This window comes from Amblyraja radiata, chromosome 8, assembly GCF_010909765.2.
Source record: "Amblyraja radiata isolate CabotCenter1 chromosome 8, sAmbRad1.1.pri, whole genome shotgun sequence".
NCBI lineage: Eukaryota > Metazoa > Chordata > Chondrichthyes > Rajiformes > Rajidae > Amblyraja > Amblyraja radiata.
Window position 1 is genome coordinate 70,239,417 of NC_045963.1, and position 19,601 is coordinate 70,259,017.

General features: G+C 41.8%; 1 protein-coding gene across 3 annotated transcripts in view; it reads left to right on the plus strand.

Annotated features, from left to right (window-relative positions):
• Positions 1-19,601, plus strand: part of kiz (kizuna centrosomal protein) — a 136,393-nt gene that overhangs the window by 58,034 nt on the left and 58,758 nt on the right. For all 3 annotated transcript variants that reach the window (XM_033026199.1, XM_033026197.1, XM_033026196.1), the window contains one exon: positions 4,546-4,921. In XM_033026199.1, the coding sequence (XP_032882090.1) occupies positions 4,546-4,921 (376 nt within the window). The remainder of the gene's footprint in view (positions 1-4,545; positions 4,922-19,601) is intronic.

The window sequence follows — 19,601 nt, forward strand, 5'->3', positions numbered from 1 at the left end:
TGCAGAATTTGAGTTATTACAGCTTTTATTGGTAGCAGATAGACCAAATGCTGTAGTACTGTAGTACAGGCAGCATCTCTGGACAAAAGAAATAGGTGACGTTTCAGGTCGAGACCTTTCTTCAGACTGTGGCAGAACTTCTGTTACAAAGACATGATTTGGCATTTCCCATTTGCATTACCATGAGCTGAAAGTCATCTGTTTAACTTGGTATGGAATTTAAATAACCTGTTGTTGAGAAGTAGGAGTATCTTTGTGCAGAATTTAATTCAGCATTTCATGCTTTTATTAAAAGCTGTAATGGATAGTCCAGATGTGAAATGCTGGAAGCTATTAGTTCTTTTTTAGTTGCCAAATACATGGCAATTTTACATTAATTCAAAAAATTAATAAGATCACTGGTCAAGCCACTTTGGAGATATTTTACAGCATTGAGTAACTATAAGTGTAAGCACTATTTAACCACAAGTTTGGAGAGCAATGGAAATTGGAAAATAATCTATTCAGTGGATTTGGAAACATCTTTAGAGTGAGTCAGAGGAATTGTGCCTCCCAATTGTCCAGGACATATTGCACTGAAGTCCACGGATAAGAATTTTGAAATGGAGACATTGGTTGATCAAAATCCAATCCAGATCAGCATGCGTGGAACTTGGCCTGGATAAAATGCAGATAGGCAGTGGTATGTTGAATGGAGCTCACGAAGTGTGAGGAATGAGAGAACCAAAAGCATGGATGAGTGGATCATCGCCAGGTGGACTGAGACAAGACAGAGGTATGCATTGTTATATAGGTGGAAAGAGTACATTCAGAGAGAAATTCAGTGGGTCAGGCAGCATCTCTGGAGAACATGGATAGGTGATGTTTCCAGTCGAACCCTTCTTCCAACCCAAAACATCACCTATCCATGTTCTCCAGAGATGCTGCTTGACCCATGAGATACTCAAGCACTTTGTGTCCTTTTGTGTAAACCAGCATCTGCATTTCACGGTTTCTAAATTCTGTCAGCAACCTAGTTCACTCAGATTTGGAGTTAATCAAGAGTGATTGTAGTTTGTGATGGAGAATGAAGCCAATGGCTTTGGTATTATTATTTATTTGGAGAAAACTGCCGCATCTCAGTTTGGGTATCAGGCAACAGGGACAGCTGTAGATCAACAGATATTTTGATGATGGAGAGTTATTTCATCATCAAAAGTGAGCATGTAGAAATCAGAGGATCCCAAGAGTAAATCCTTCATAGAGAGAGAATTGGGTTAAAAAAAATGCATAGGTTGCAAGTAGTCTAAATTAGGTGTTATTAAATTGTTTGCAAATTATTACAAATAAAAGCTCACAATGAGTAATATCAATTTTGTAGACATTTCAGCAAAAGGTCATATTATTAAATACCAGCATGATTAAGATATCTCAACTAAAGGAAAATGAAGCAAGCAGGCAACTAGACAGAATAAATAAAACTATCTTATGGATGTTGGCACTTGTAACTTCGGATAAGGACACAATCTGAAACAATCAAAATTCACTTTTGCAGTCAAACTCTAAAGAACCTGTGGATCAATTTATCTTATTGCCACCAGATATTAGTAACAGATTTCATTTTCAAGCCTTGTCCGCTATCTTATACTGTACCCTTTCATCAGCGATACATTCTTAAGACAATTAAAATTATATATTTAACATAAACCGACAGAACAATTCATGCATCCGCCCTGGATGTGAGCAAATACATTTGTTTTACAGGAGGTGGCGCTGCAGGAAAATTTGTGAGAAAATCACCTAACTTCGAAATATACACGTCTACCTTAGATACATACATCCTGTATTAACCTATTCTCTACACTTTGTTAATTGAGAAAGTAATATCATTTTTAAGCTGTTTCTGAAAACTAAGCCAACTGAAAGACATTTTTTTTCCTTAATGGCAGCATGGTCATATTTGAGACAGTCAATATTGATTTTCGGACTTCTTGCCTACATTGCCCACTTAAGATGTTATATTGCAGTTGTCTTGCAGTAAACCATAATGTAAGTCACTCTTGGTCTTGTGTTCACAATGATCTTCACCTCGAGACGAACACTGTGTTTGTTGCACTTTCTCGCTTATGTCTTCCTTTTTCATCCTATTTGCATCCATTTAAATGATCTTTGACAAAACAAATCACAATCAGCAGCAGCAGACCTGCTAGGACAATTCCATGACCTGTTTCTCTCTTCCTAAGCTCCATGTTCTACATTTGCTCCTCTCAACCCCAATCTCTTCCCAATTAACCTCCATTCTGCTTCTCCATTACCATTTTCGTCCTTGTCCTCTCTTATATCCCATCACACTTTGTTCCCCCCTCCCTTCTCTTTGTCTCCTTTTCCCACTCCTTCTAACATTTTTCAACTACTTTTTATTCTTGTCTCTCCCATTGCAGAATAGTCTGGAATGTCAAAATACCTTGCACATTCTCCTATGTATTTACTTTGACTCTTGAGGTACAAACGGTTCTTCTCACTAATCCTACATGAGCTGAACATTGCTCTTGATCGTGACTTTCCGAGTGAAAGTTGAAGGGCCAGTCTGGCATCAGGGAATCCTTACAGCTGAATTGATTTTGTACCTTAAAATTAAAGTACAATGTATTGGAGATAGGTCAGTCTGAAGAAGAGTCCCAACCCAAAATGTCACCTATCCAGAGTTGCCGTGTGATCGGCTGAGTTACTCCAGCACTTTGTGTCCCATTGGAGACAACCTTTAGTCTGGATAACAAATCAGCGTAGTACATTAATTCCTCAGTAACAAACTGACTTACTAAAATATAGTATTTAAATTCCCTTGGTAATTTTTACTCTTAACCCCACTCCCATCCTGCACAAAAGGTCACAAACTGCTAGAGTAACTCAGCAGGTTAGGTAGCATCTGGCACTCGATCCAAAATTTCACCCATCTATGTTATCCAGAGATGTTGCCTGACCTGCTGAGTTACTCCAGCACTTTGTGTCTTTTTGTGTATTAACCAGCATCTGCAGTTCTTTGTTTCTCCCATCCTCAACGCCAGCTTCAAGTCATTGACACTTAATGTGCATTGCCTTCTGAAATCTCAGCCAATGAAGGATATTAGTCAAAAGGTCAGTACCAGGCTGCTAGCCATTTGACGTTGGCAGACTTTGGTCTTAACTTTGATTGTCTGCATACAGATCTTGATCTGTTTGCTTCCATCATGGGTTGCTGTACACCATCTGAACAGAAACCCTATCTGACTTTTCACACTGCATTCCTGCAAAATTATTTGCAGTGCCCTTAATGCGAACCCAATTTACAGTACATCAGTATAATGGCAGTCACGGTGGCGCAGCGGTATCGTTGCTGCCTTACAGCAAAATGCGGAGCCAGAGACCCGGGTTCGATCCCGACTACGGGTGCTGCCTGTATGGAGTTTGTACGTTCTCTCCGTTATCTGCGTGGGTTTTCTCCAAGATCTTCGGTCCCCCCCCCCAACTTCAAAGACGTACAGATTTGTAGGTTAATTGGCTTGGTAAATGTAAAAATTGTCCTGTGCTGAGTGATGCTCTACCTGGAGCTTTTCAGCGTACTACATCCAGATCCAGTTAATTTGTCAATTTTAAATATATGTGTGATATTTTTTTACTTTTCTTACTTAGAACATAGACTACATCCAAATTGTTGAGTCAATCTGAACAAACTATCTGAAGTACAAATGCGCAGAAGCATTTGATAAGGTTCCCTGATAGAAACTCTAAACAAGTAGTAAATGTTCAGCATTCAGTCACCTTTTGATGTTGGGTACTAATTAAGCCACAGCCAGGAAATAGAACTAGACATAATTAATGTTCTGTGTTGAATTATTACTATTTATGTTTAATGTTTTATGTTTACTATTAATTACTATTACTATTACTATTAATGTTTAATGTTTTATGTGTCATTCCTAACTGTCACTGGATGTCATGTTGCCACTTGCGGGCAGAGCACCAAGGCAAATTCCTCGTATGTGAATACTTGGCTAATAAACATTCATTCATTCATTCATTTATGAACAGGTTCTAAGAGGAGATGTTTCACAATATCTCAGTTTTTCACCCGATATAATGAATGATTTCCCTGATGGGAAGTACACACTGGATGCTGGTATAACTCAGCAGGTCAGGCAGCACCTCTGGAGAAAAGGAGTAGGTGACATTTGGGATCCTTCAGAAACCTTCTTCAGATCTGAAATGCCACCTACTACTTTTCTTCAGAGATGCTGTTACTCCAGCATTTTGTGTCGATCTTCAATGTAAACCAGCATTTGTAGTTCCTTCCTACACACTTTGTGTTCTACTCTCATTTTTTAAGAAACTTACTCTGTGTGTGTGAGCAGACTCAGTTGCTTGTTAATTACATATGTCAAGTGGGTATATAACCTTCTCACTTTTGAAGTGCAAAGCAAAATCTCTAGAGGACTTGGGCGTGAGGAAAGTTTAAATGTGACAGTAAAATATTACAGGAAGTGTTCAGACATTATCATTTCATAATAATCAATTGTTTTGTTTTTACAGAATCAAAAAATTGCCAGAATCAGAATAAGGATGCAGCCAAGGCTATGAAATCAAGAGAGGATGTGCAGAGACTGGCAGATGAGCTGTATAATTCAGAAAGTGGTGCAAGTACTTCTGGTAGCAGTGAAGAATTGCACATGGAGGAATGTCTCGAAGACCCTTATGCTTCCGTTCAATATCCTAAAACAACTGTAAATGATGATTTAGTAAAGAGCAACAAGTCACCTTTTACCAAAGATGAAAGGACTTCATCTTCCAAAAAAGAACACAGTGTGCATTCCATAACTCTGCCACCAGTAATAGACAGTGGCAAATCAGTGAACAGCAATCTTTGTGGAGAACCACATGGACCCCCAGAACAGTCCCAGAAAGATGAGTAAGTATTGTTCTATCATATATATACAAAGTAAGAGTATTATATCTGTAAATATTTATTTAAATAATCTGCAATAATTTTTAAAGGTGGTTTCAAATCATTTTGTTATTAAAAAATATAGTTATCCAAAGAAAAACAGATATGTTACCTGTGCAGTGGTTCTCCGCTGATTGAGATGGCTGCGACCTCAACTTCTCCCAGTTTCTTTGGAGGAAGATGGACTGACGATGTTTCAGGTTGAGAACTGAGGGGTCCCAACCTGAAATGTCATTTGTCCTTTTCCCTCCACAGATGCTGCTTGACCTGCTGAGTTCCCCCAACAGTTTTTTTTGCTCAGGATTACAGCATCTGCAGTGTCTTGTGTCCCCCTCCCCTATTTTCTTGGTGCTATAAGGATATAAGAACATAAGGAATAGGAGTAAAATTCTCTATTTCGGCCCATCAAGTCTACTCCGCCATTCATTGCATCTGCATTGAAGCAGTGCATAAAGGAAGGGCCTTCCTTGAGCAAGGCTGACTCAATAATACCTGATTCCAAGAGCAATATGGTTTTGAGAATGCGGTACATTTTAAGGTGCTACTGCAGACAGCAATAAATTTCAAAGCAGCAAAATGTGCTTGCTATAATCTGCTGTTGAAACAACCACATAAGGCTTTACACAAGTACAACCACGGAAGAATTAGCCTTCTCATTGGAACCTCAGTGCAAGTTTTTCAACTGTTTCTGTGGACTCTTCATGATGAGAAGGGTCAATTTGCATCAAATATCTATTTTCGTCATAAATAGAAATTAGAAAGCTTTTCAAATCTAAATTGCTATATTGGAGCCACCACAAGGTATTAAAAGCAATAAATACATTTGTGGAATTCAAATTTATGTTTGTATAGCATTCTTCCAGCTGGCATTGTAACATGACCAGCACCTCATCAAATTGAAGCCCTGTTCTTCAATTTAGAAAGTTTGCTACATAATTTGCCCAACCCAGTTATTTTGTTCATTTACTTGTTAATTATAATTTCCCATCATTTCCCAAAGCATATTAGAAGTCAGCACCCGTAATGCTATCATTTGTGGTAATGTCTCCACCATTTTATATCCTTCCTAGTACAGTGAGGTCATTTTAAGGATCTGCTGACAGATGGAATTCTTGACCATCAAGCTCTCAACTGGGAACCCTGACAAAAGTGGTTGCAGATTAGAAATAAAAGACATGTAACAATTTTACTCGTAGATGCTCATTGTTGACTAGTGAATAATAACTACCTGGCACATTTAATTGGCATATTATTGTTAGCTATTCTCCAACATGATCTTCTGTCCCCTCACAAATCGTTTTGTTTTACTATTGTGCAGAGATTAGCATGGGGTCATGGAGAGATTAGCATGCAGTTTGATTGCCTTTTTGATTAAAAAAACTTCTTGAAAGTATACATTTGAATATTAAGTAAAGATGGAATGACCTAGATTTGCATGTTCTCTTAATATTCACATGTATATGTTCTTGGAAAATGATCAAACACTGACTATTTTCAATAGTCTGCATTCCCTATCTTACTCCAAAATTGATACGTATGTGCCTGTCACCACTGTTCCCTTAGCCAGTTCACAGGCCAAAACTAATGTCTTGTACGAGAATGATCCCAGGAATGATTGGGTTAACATATGATGAGCATTTGAAGGGACTGGGACTGTACTCGCTCTTTGAAATGTACAGAATCGTGAAAGGATAAACACAAAATGCTGGAGTAACTCAGCGGGACAGGCAGCATCTCTGGATCCCATTGCTTCTATCCAGAGATGCTGCCTGTCCCGCTGCTTGTGGGCTTGAGTTATAGGCAGACGTTGGGTAGGCTGCAATTTTTTTCTTTATAGCATAGGAAGCCTTATTGAGGTGTACAGATCATGAGGGCCATGGATAAAGGGAATGCTCACAGTCTTCTTCCCAGGGTAGAGGATTCAAACACGAGAGGGCATAGCTGAGGTAAGGGGGGGGGGGGGGGGGGGGGGGGGGGGGGGGGGGGGGCAGCGGAACAGGCAGCATCTCTGGAGAGAAGGTATAGGTGACGTTTCGAGTCGAGACCCTTCTTCAGACCATGATTTGTTCAGGGTCTTATATTGGTTCTATCCAAATGGTAATGAAACCAATGGGCATATCATCTACCCTGCTTTTCCTAAATAAAGAGTACAAACTGGGGAGTTGTGGAGCTAACCCTGGGAATTCCATGTTCTACAATTTCACATCATTGCACGCAGACATGATTCCTGTTCAGAGTCTTGAGATGGTTTTGAGATATTGTTCAACAAAGGGCCCATTTTCTATCATTAGAAAACTAAACAAGTTTCTTAATGAACCCTGTTAAACAATCCTCGCTTTCAAAGTAATATAATATCTCTTCAGTATTCCTGGCACCACTGTAGTGTCATGATGTGGCTTTCCTAGGTATATATGCTTTTGCATCTTCATACATGGGTAGACAGGTGGTTTCAGTTTAGTTAAAGTACATTGCAGAACAGAGCACAAACGTAGACTGGGCGATCGTTTCGCTGAACACCATCTCTCAGTCTGCTTGGACCTACCTGATCTCCTGGTTGCCAAACACTTTAATTCTTTAGTTTTGCACTAACAACTGGTGCGAATAAAATGGCTAATTTTCCTGAATGAGCCCTTGCCACCGACTATTGTGTTTTCCATTCACCCTCATTAGATACATTTGCATGAACAAGCCAGAACAAGCAATGACCACGAAGCTGTTCCTGAAAGTTTTGATATACATCGGCATTCCTTCCCTTGTTTTGTCAAAGCAATAACACAAAATGATAACTAAAATAGGACAAGAAAATTTAATACTTGGAAATATTTTAAATTAAAATCATGAAACCAGGCTCACATTATCGCGGACTCCGGTGGAAGGTGGCCGATTCAGAGGTCCAGGCCGCTGAGGATGTTCTCCCGTTCGACGTCGGGGTTCTATTGTTCAAGCGAGAGGGCCTGAACATCGGGTCGCCTGTAGCGGCGACTACGGGGTGCTCGGGAGGCCCCGACCACGGGTGAACATTGGGGAACATCAGTGAGGAGGTTAACTGGACTTTGGTTCCTTCCCTCACAGTGCTGCTGCTGTGGGGAAGTTTGTGTTGTGGACTACTGTGTTCTGTGTTTTTGTATTTTTTTTTATTTTATTTTTTGTATGATTGTAAGGGAAAGAGAATTTTGTTGTCTCTTAATTGAAGACAATGACAATAAATAAAAAAAATTTTAAAGCCAGAGTTCGGCGCTTGGCCCGGATTGGGCGCTCGGCTCTGCAATTGTGGCCACCAGCGCAGGCCTCCTTGCGTCCTTGCATCACCGCGCCTGGGTGGGCCCGGGAGCTACCGGAGATGAAGGAAGTCTGCGGGCCGGATGACTACAGAAAAATAAATACGCCTGCGGGCCGGATGATTTCGGGTTACAGGCCTCATTCGGTCGGGGGCCGTAGGTTGCCGACCCCTGGTCTAAAATGTATGTTTTAATGTTTTCTTAAAACATTATCGGGTGGCACCGAGATGGTAGCCTCGCCTGGCGGACTGGGTGTTATTTCGACTTTTTTGTTATTTTTAGTGTGTCTAAAACAGGTGTCGGCAACCTTGTTTGGCATAGGGGCCGGGTGGCATGTCTGTGAGCGGATGGTGGGCCACATCAACCACGTGTTCACATAGATCCCGCCCCCCATCTCGCCCCGGATGTCAGGCATCAAATCACGTGCTCACATAGATCCCGCTCCATCGAGGACGCCACACGGAGCACTGGCCCCTAGTTACGGGCGCTCGCCATTATGGCGTACCAACGGACCATTGCCTTGGCTCTGTCCTGAAGGCGATGGCTCAAATACTCACACTCACTCGTCCCCGGCCTATTGACAACCCCAAACCCGACAGTGAAGTCCAGACACAGAAGGTGCGCGGCTGTGTCGGCGGCTTTGAGCAGAGCTCGGCGCACGGCCCCACTCGGGCGCTCGGCTCCACAATTGTGGAGGCCTCCTTGCGTCCTTGCATCACCGTGCCTGGTTGCCTCAGGACCGGGAGGTACCGGAGATGAAGGAAGTCTGCGGGCCGGATGACTACGGAAAAATAAAATATGTCTGCGAGCCGGATGATTTTGGGTTACGGGCCTCATTCGGTCGGGGGCCGTAGGTTGCCGACCTCTGGTCTAAAATGTATGATTTAATGTTTCTCTGTATGTTTTTATGTTGGGGGTGAGGGGGGCAATAGGGGGAAACCGTTTTCAGTCAATTACCTCGACGGAGATGTGATCTTTCTCTGTCCCCTCCCCGCGGCCTAACAACTGGATTGGTGCCGCCTTTCCTGGAGACCGGTCTGGGGTTTCAAGCCGCAAGCGCGGCGCAGACTTACCATCGCGGAGCCTGCAATCCTCTGCCGAGGATCACTGTGGAAGTGCTTTGACCGCGGGGCTTGTGAACTTTAACACCGTGAACCGTAGTCTCCGGTAAGAAAAGGCCGACTCTGGTGCTCCCTGCTGCGGAGTGTTTCCGTTCCGTCCTGATGCCGGAGCCTCCTTCATCCCGACAAGAGGGCTTTAACATCGGGCCGTCGGCAGAGGCAATGCTGAGGGTTCAAGGCCCCGACCCTGACCGCCACGGGTGAACAAAGGAGGAAGATGAGTGAACTTTATTGCCTTCCATCACAGTGAGGAATGTTGATTGCACTATACCATATAACCATATAACAATTACAGCACGGAAACAGGCCATCTCGACCCTTCTAGTCCGTGCCGAACACGTATTCTCCCCTAGTCCCATATACCTGCACTCAGACCATAACCCTCCATTCCTTTCCCGTCCATATAACTATCCAATTTATTTTTAAATGATAAAAACGAACCTGCCTCCACCACCTTCACTGGAAGCTCATTCCACACAGCCACCACACTCTGAGTAAAGAAGTTCCCCCTCATGTTACCCCTAAACTTCTGTCCCTTAATTCTCAAGTCATGTCCCCTTGTTTGAATCTTCCCTACTCTCAGTGGGAAAAACTTATCCACGTCAACTCTGTCTATCCCTCTCATCATTTTAAAGACCTCTATCAAGTCCCCCCTTAACCTTCTGCGCTCCAAAGAATAAAGCCCTAACTTGTTCAACCTTTCTCTGTAACTTAGTTGCTGAAACCCAGGCAACATTCTAGTAAATCTCCTCTGTACTCTCTCTATTTTGTTGACATCCTTCCTATAATTAGGCGACCAAAATTGTACCCCATACTCCAGAATTGGCCTCACCAATGCCTTGTACAATTTTAACATTACATCCCAACTTCTATACTCAATGCTCTGATTTATAAAGGCCAGCACACCAAAAGCTTTCTTTACCACCCTATCTACATGAGATTCCACTTTCAGGGAACTGTGCACAGTTATTCCCAGATCCCTCTGTTCATCTGCATTCTTCAATTCCCTACCATTTACCATGTACGTCCTATTTTGATTTGTCCTGCCAAGATGTAGCACCTCACACTTATCAGCATTAAACTCCATCTGCCATCTTTCAGTCCACTCTTCCAACTGGCATAAATCTCTCTGTAGACTTTGAAAATCTACTTCATTATCCACAACCCCACCTATCTTAGTATCATCTGCATACTTACTAATCCAATTTACCACACCATCATCCAGATCATTGATGTACATGACAAACAACAGTGGACCCAACACAGATCCCTGTGGCACCCCACTAGTCACTGGCCTCCAACCTGACAAACAACCATCCACCATTACTCTCTGGCATCTCCCATTCAGCCACTGTTGAATCCATCTTGCTACTCCACCATTAATACCCAACCATTGAACCTTCTTAACCAACCTTCCATGAGGAACCTTGTCAAAGGCCTTACTGAAGTCCATATATACAACATCCACTGCTTTACCCTCATCAATTTCCCGAGTAACCTCTTCAAAAAATTCAAGAAGATTAGTCAAACATGACCTTCCAGGCACAAATCCATGTTGACTGTTCCTAATCAGACCCTGTTTATCCAGATGCTTATATATATTATCTCTAAGTATCCTTTCCATTAATTTGCCCACCACTGATGTCAAACTAACAGGTCTATAATTGCTAGGTTTACTCTTAGACCCCTTTTTAAACAATGGAACAACATGCGCAGTACGCCAATCCTCCGGCACTATTCCCGTTTCTAATGACATTTGAAATATTTCTGTCATAGCCCCTGCTATTTCTACACTAACTTCCCTCAATGTCCTAGGGAATATCCTGTCCGGACCTGGAGACTTATCCACTTTTATATTTCTCAAAAGTGTCAGTACTTCCTTTTCTTTGAATCTCATAGTTTCCATAGCTACTCTACTTGTTTCCCTTACCTCACATAATTCAATATCCTTCTCCTTGGTGAATACCGAAGAAAATAAATTGTTCAATATCTCCCCCATCTCTTTTGGCTCTGCAGATAGCTGTCCACTCTGACTCTCTAATGGACCAATTTTATTCCTCGTTATCCTTTTGCTATTAATATAGCTGTAGAAACCCTTTGGGTTTACTTTCACCTTACTTGCCAAAGCACCCTCATATCTTCTTTTAGCTTTTCTAATTTCTTTCTTAAGATTCTTTTTACATTCTTTATACTCCTCAAGCACCTCATTTACTCCATGCTGCCTATAATTATTGTAGATCTCCCTCTTTTTCCGAACCAAGTGTCCAATTTCCCTTGAAAACCATGGCTCTTTCCGATTTTTACTATTTCCTTTCAACCGAACAGGGACATAAAGATTCTGTACTCTTAAAATTTCACCTTTAAATGTACTCCATTTCTCTTCCACATCTTTCCCATAAAACAAAATGTCCCAATTTACTCCTTTTAAATCCTTTCGCATCTCCTCAAAGTTAGCCTTTCTCCAATCAAAAATCTCAACCCTAGGTCCAGTTCTGACCCTCTCCATAATTATATTGAAACTAATGGTATTGTGATCACTGGTCCCGAACTGTTCCCCAACGCATACCTCTGCCACCTGACCCGTCTCATTTCCTAACAGGAGGTCCAGCACCGCCCCTTCTCTAGTAGGTACTTCTATGTATTGCTGCAAAAAACTATCCTGCACACATTTTACAAACTCCAACCCATCCAGCCCATTTACAGAATGTGTTTCCCAGTCTATGTGTGGAAAATTGAAATCTCCCACAATCACTACCTTGTGCTTACTACTAATATCTGCAATCTCCTTACATATTTGCTCTTCCAATTCTCGCTCCCCATTTGGCGGTCTATAATACACCCCTATAAGTGTTGCTACCCCTTTCCCATTTCTCAGTTCCACCCAAATAGCCTCCCTAGACGAGCCCTCTAATCTATCCTGCCAAAGCACTGCTGTAATATCTTCCCTGATAAGCAATGCAACACCTCCACCTCTTGCCCCTCCAATTCTATCACACCTGAAGCAACGAAATCCTGGAATATTTAGTTTCCAATCACAGCCCTCCTGCAACCATGTTTCACTGATCGCCACAACATCATACTTCCAGGTGTCAATCCAGGCTCTAAATTCATCCACCTTTCTTACAATGCTCCTAGCTTTAAATATACACATTTAAGAAACCCACCCTCTCTTATTCTCTGTTTATTGTCTTTTTCTTCTCTCTCCCCTACATTTTGGGTCAGAGTGCTACCATTCTCTGCCTCCTGCCTCACACACTGACTGCTAGCTTTCCCAATTTGAGTCCCTCCCCCCAACTACACTAGTTTAAAGTCTCCCCAGTAGCCTTTGCAAATCTCCCCGCCAGGATATTGGTCCCCCTCGAGTTCAAGTGCAACCCGTCCTTTCTGTACAGGTCGCACCTTCCCCAAAAGAGGTCCCAATGATCCAGAAACTTGAATCCATACCCACTGCACCAGTCCCTCATCCACTCATTTATCCTCCACCTCGCTCCATTCCTACTCTCACTGTCGCGTGGCACAGGCAGTAATCCTGAGATTGTTACCTTTGCAGTCCTTCTCCTTAACTCTCTACCTAACTCCCTAAATTCTTCTTTCAGGACCTCTTCTCTTTTTTTACCTATGTCGTTGGTACCTATATGTACCACAACTTCAGGCTCCTCTCCCTCCCATTTCAGGATTTCTTGGACCCGTTCAGACACATCCCTGACCCTGGCACCAGGGAGGCAAACTACCATCCGGGTCTCTTGTCTGCGTCCACCGAATCGCCTATCCGACCCCCTGACTATAGAGTCCCCTATTACAATTGCCCTCCTCTTCTTTTCCTTACCCTTCTGAGCAACAGGACCGGTCTTTATGCCAGAGGCCAGGCCTGCTGTCGCTGCCCCCAGGTAGGCTGTCTCCCCCACCCTTACTCAAACATGAGTACTTATTTTCAAGGTGTACAGCCACCTGGGTACTCACCAGTCCCTGCCTCTGCCCGTTGCCCTTCCTAACTGTGACCCAGTTTTCTGTCTCCCGTGGTCTTGGAGTGACCACCTCCATGTAACTCCTATCTATGACCTCCTCGCTCTCCCTGAGCAGACAGAGGTCATCGAGTTGCTGTTCCAGGTTCCTAACACGGTCCCTTAGGAGCCCCATCTCGACGCACCTGGCGCAGATGTGGACGTCTGGAGGGCACTCAGACTCCATGACCTCCCACATCTGACATCCAGAACAGTCAACTGCCCTGGCCCTCATTCTCCCCCTTAACCGAATACAATAAAGCCTTACCCGGGATACAAGCCAATCAGCTGCTTCCTCTAGTCCTGTAACGGCTGCCGCCTCTAGTCCGTTCGACCAATCAGAGGCTTCCACCAGCCCCCTTAATTTGAAGTGTGATCTGCGAATGGAACGTTGCAGATTTTGATCGCTCCTCCCTCTGTAACGGCTCCTGGGCCTCTGTTGAGACAAGCCCCGCGATGGGTTTTTTAACTCACCACACGAAGGTCGCTCCTCCCTCTGTAACGGCTCCTGGGCCTCTGTTGAGACAAGCCCCGCGATGGGTTTTTTAACTCACCACACGAAGGTCGCCCCTCCCTCTGTAACGGCTCCTGGGCCTCTGTTGAGACAAGCCCCGCGATGGGGTTTTTAACTCACCACACGAAGGTCGCTCCTCCCTCTGTAACGGCTCCCGGGCCTCTCACTGTGGTGGATGTTTATGTTAAAATTATTGTGTATTGCTTTTTTTACCTGTATGGCTGTATGGTAACTCAAAAATCACTGGACCTTAATTGGTGCATGTGACAATAAATGTGAACTTGAACTAAAATGTAACGTATTACTTTCCTTCCTTCCAGCTCTATAATCTGCTTTCAATTTAATAGCCTGCTGGATCATGCACACTCTAACAAACACTGGGAAAAATCAGCAAGCTCTGGCTCTGGCTTTCTCGCTTGACTCCACATGGTTTTAATTTAGTTTAGGATGCAGTGCGGAAACAGGCCCTTCGGCCCACCGAGTCCGTGCTGGCAAGCGATCACCACACACTAGCATTATCCTACACACACTAGGCACAATTTACATTTATACCAAGCCAATTAGCCTACAAAGCTGTACGTCTTTGGAATCATGTGGCAGACTACAGCCACGGAATCACTAGTGGAGCTCAGCCAGTGACTCTGGCATTTCCACATTTCTGCAGACGTACTGACAGCGGCCTGCGGTTTCTGTGGAGAATTGATATCAAAGCTCAACAAACCCCTTTCCACAGTGATGGTTGGAAACCTTTGGCTGAGAGATCAATGGAATAAGTGGATATATTTAATGTGTGGGAACACATTAGAAATGTTACAGCTAAGCACAGCCTGCTGACTCCTCGACCACAGAATGCATTCTGCCCAGAAGTGGATTGGTAATTTAAATATTTTAAAAGAGTTTGGTAGGATTCAGTGAATTTCTAGGAAACCCAGACGTCCAGGCTAAAACTATCTGTAAGATAAGATAGATTTACCTCCGGCCATCTGGATTTCTTAGACCTTAGAAGATCCGTCAATTGGAGAGAAGAACAGACAACTTGGGGAAGAAGTTAGATGCTTTTCCCCTTTCCACAGTCCCCCCAAATGGTTCTCCACAATCAGCCATACCTCACCAGCCCCCTTCCAAGCTTGAGACTCAGACACCTTCCTACCCGCCCTCTATTCCTTGAAGCGCAGCAGAACGAAGGGTGATCTTATAGAAATGTACAAAATCATGAGAGGAATATATTGGGTAAATGCACAGTCTCTTTCCCAGGGAAGGGGAATTGAACCAGAGGACATAGGTTTAAGGTGAGCGGGAACGATTTAATAGGAATCTGAGGGTTAACCTTTTCACATAAAGGTTGGTGGGTGTATGGGACAAGCTGCCAGTGGAGGTAGATACCATCGCAATGTTTAAGAAACATTTAGACTGGTACATGGAAAGGATCAGGTGGGACATGGTAGATGCGACATGTGGGCAAGTTGGGCCGAAGTCCACACTATAACTCCTTCCAATGACACTAGCAAAAGTGGGCAACTTACCTGCTTTGGCTTGTCACAACGGGAGTAAATGCTGCTATCCAACCAGAATCCAATCTTGTCAACTAGGCTGACTTTCAGATGGTGAATGGTCAAAGGGAAGGTTCTGAAGTTGTGGAGCTAAGACTGCTCATTTCACTGTGAAGTTCAAGAGGCCAGTGTGTGCATGTGCATTGTGGAGACAATTGGTGTGTAGGTTTGGGAACACTTTGACTTGGAACTGATGCACTCACGTTCTGCAGTATTTTTTACTGTAATCCACAGATTTTAGAGTAACAGTAGGCTGTGTCCCTTTGAAGGAAATATAATTGCTTGAAATTTAACTACCTGCTCTCCTATCCCCTAGCTCATATCCCCACCACCGACTTTCCCAATTTTGTTTCTTTGTGTTCTTTCACTCAATTTGCCCTTCTTGCCTACTTCATAATGAAACTCTCGGTAGCCAATGTTAATTTGCTAAAATTGAGACACTGTACCTTAAAACAGATCTAATAGTTTGTAGCTAATGTTTTTCAAATGCACGCTGATTTAATATGCAGCAGTGAAGCCAAGTCTGGTGACTTGAAAATCATATATATGCAAGTTATATGAATGGGAATAAAAGGTGAGAATTTTTGCTGCACTTTTAAATAATATTTATTTATATAAAAACATGCCCAACAATATAAAAATAAAGACAAATCCAGGGATTAAAAAAAATCTGATATAAAATATCTTTTGCAGGTTTTATTTTTTCTCATTTACTGCAAAATCTTTCTTAATTTACTTATGTATGATTGATGATTATTTAATTATTCAATTACACACACAAAGTGATGGGATTCTACTGTTATTCTACACAACCAAGCAGTTCATTGTAATATCGTTCTGAGAAAGATATTTAGTTTCACGAAATATATGGATGTTTCACATCAAGATGTATGAATGTTGACGATATCACTTCCAGTCTTTTGTAAATGATACGCTATGTATCTTTAGTTAAATATCAATGATTATAAAAGTAAAATTAAAACAGCCCTAATGTTCTCCATTTTCCTCACAATTACTTGCTTCAAGCTGCTTCATTGTAGTCTGTCAAATGGTTCTGTAGGGCTTCAGATCCGAGTGCACCATGGCAACAGAATCTAAATATATCACTTGAAAGGTTCAATCTCCAGCATGTTTTTTTGTGTAACAGAGCCAGGGTTAGGCTTGATGCCAAGGACCAGAAATAATTTGATGACAATCCAACAATTAAACTAAATCTGAGAGATAGAGACAGAGCAGGGGTGTAGTCCTGGCTGCATTTGAGAGACTAACAATACTGTGGGCTTGATGCACACAACACATTCAGTTTGTTAAAGGTCTCTTTGAAGAGGACTGACAAATAAAGAGTATAGAAATGAGATGACTGCTTTGAGGCCCATGGTAAAGGAAGAAAGACCAAGCTTTTGCCCAAGCTTCTTCAGCAGCATTGAAGAGGACTTAGCACAGATGGATTGTCTACTGCAGAATGTAACAGATATAATTCAAGCTGTCAGCTTAATCAGGATGTTACCAGGAAGCAACCTGATGAAGAGAAGGATCCCTTGTTTCCTGACCTCTAACCCTCAGCCCATTACAGATTGTCATACATTCTGTTTTTTCTTTATATTGGTTTCTCTTTTTTCTTCCTCTTGTTGCCATTCTGTTTTCATGCTGCTGTTTCATTTGTAACACACAATTGCCTCCAGTGTGGACCACCCAGATTTTACCATGGGCCGGTGGTGGGTGGGGGTGGAAGTGATATGCTTTTAAGGATGAATGAGCCAAGTAGTATGAGAAATATTAGGACGATTAAGGGTAGTGGATGCGTAGTACAAATAAAAGACGTAAAACTTTCTTGGAACATTGTCGGGATTGCCATTTTATGTTTAATCCACGGAGTGAAACATTCACTTCAACGTTTTTAAAAATGAACATATTACAGGTATTGTATGCATGGAAAAGCTGGGACCACATATTATGCAACAAGATGTGGCAGAATGATAAAAACAGTCTAAAACTTTAACGTTATAACTTTTTTCTAAATATCTTGGGACACTGGGTGAGAAGTGTACTGAATGCTTGCTGTTTGTTTGTTTACCTCATGGATACTTGTACTCTTAAGAAAAAGTTTATAGAGAGAACTGTCACTAAAGTGCCTATGATTTTTTTCAGTGATCTTTTATGAATGGCAAATTGTCAATGATAAAGATAAAAATAGACAAAGTTGTAAAGTTTAATTTTGTAAAACAAGGTTAAAATGTTTTTTCATACATGTGTTTGATACAGGCAGTTAGCATGCAATAGATGTGTACAATTTGTATATTGATATTAGCATTGATTGTTCTTCCACCACCAATGGCCACTATTTCCCCTCATTTGCAGGTCTTGCTTTGATTGATAGTTCTGTTAACTAGAGATAAACTGTGCAGTACTAATTATCACAATAGGTGTTTTGGATCAAAAGACTCAAGTGAAGGAGCATTTTGTTAGTCGCAAAGATGGAGAATTAAGGAAAGTGGCGTAGAAAAGCTAATGGTAGCAGCAAGAGTAGCTTTTGAAGAGCGAAATGGAGCAGTGTAAGTAAGAGAGGCCAGTAGGACCAAGAATAGATATAGAAACAGAAACATAGAAAATAGGTGCAGGAGTAGGCCATTTGGCCCTTCGAGCCTGCACCGCCATTCAATATGATCATGGCTGATCATCCAACTCAGTATCCCGTCCCTGCCTTCTCTCCATACCCCCTGATCCCTTTAGCCACAAGGGCCACATCTAACTCCCTCTTAAATATATGGCCTCAACTGGCCTTCTGTGGCAGAGAATTCCAGAGATTCACCACTCTCTGTGTAAACAATGATTTTCTCATCAATCTCATATAATAGGCAAAATATTGAATGAAGAGATAAATATCAGTGCTAGGTGGACCATGTGTCGGGTGAAACATTAGGAACAGGAGCAGGAGCAGGATCAGAAATAGCTTGTCCTCAAGAATGTCCTGCCATTCAATATGATCTGGTTGATCTGCCCCAAGCCTCATCACCTATACAAGTTCTCAATTCTCAGAAGCATTTGTTGTTGGGTGTTCACAGTAGTACTTTGAGCCAAAGAATTGGTAGTGCAATGAAAGACAGCAGCATTATTTATTAGCAGAAAGTTAAAGAGTTCTTTATGGACAAGCAAGACTCTTCAAGACTGAACACAGGTTCTGATGGAGGAGACAGGGTATGGAGGTATTCTATTGTATTCTTATGGAGAATGACAGACACTGCATTTTGAGACAGCTGAATCAAATTAATTATTAATAGGAAAAATATATTTGTTTTTTTTAGAAAGACAATTTTACTGATAGAAACGTAAATTAATATTATGTTATCAAGGACCTACTGTTTATATCTGAATTTTTTTAGTTTACTGTCAAAGGCTATTTCTGTTCTTCCCATTGTCCCAAAAAAGTACACCACTATTAAGTGGTGAATGTGACATTTTGAAAATCTGTTTGATTCTAAATTTGATAACTAAAATTCTCAATGTGAATCTCTATTCGTTTTTGTTTGAAACGTAAACATTTACCTCAATCGTGGATTATCAGTTGCTTTGATGAGAAATGTGAATTCACGTTTTCATGTACTTAGTGAAATAATGTTGGGGGTATGCACAGCATATTACATGCAGATTAGAAACATGTTTAATTTATTATTGTACAACTATATTTTCCAAGCATAAATGTAGGAACAACTCAACAATTAGAAGTGTGTAAAGCTTGTATTTTTAATCTCTTGATAATGAACTGTAATAAACCAAATGCTGAATGAGCCGTGATATTTATGCAGGGATCCCCCTCTGCACATTTACTTTGGGTACAGTGATTTGATTGCAGGTGATTGGGAAAAAGCCCACAGCCTGTAGCACAAAAGCAATGAGGAGCAACATATTATCACCACCATAGTATTGACTGATGGGACTTAAGCGTGTTAATTAGGCATTGACAGCACAATACAGTCATGCTTCTGCATCAGTGAATGTCAGGTAACTCTGAGACTGGCCCCATGTACGACTGGTCACTTTTGGGTGGATGACATGTTCAGTGAATATTATACAAAACCTAGGGTCAACTAAGGCAGCGTTTCTGTGCTGAGAATCTGGCCTTTACCCAACCTGAGAAAAAGTCAATAAAAATGTAAATAAATTTGCATGTGTATTTTAATTC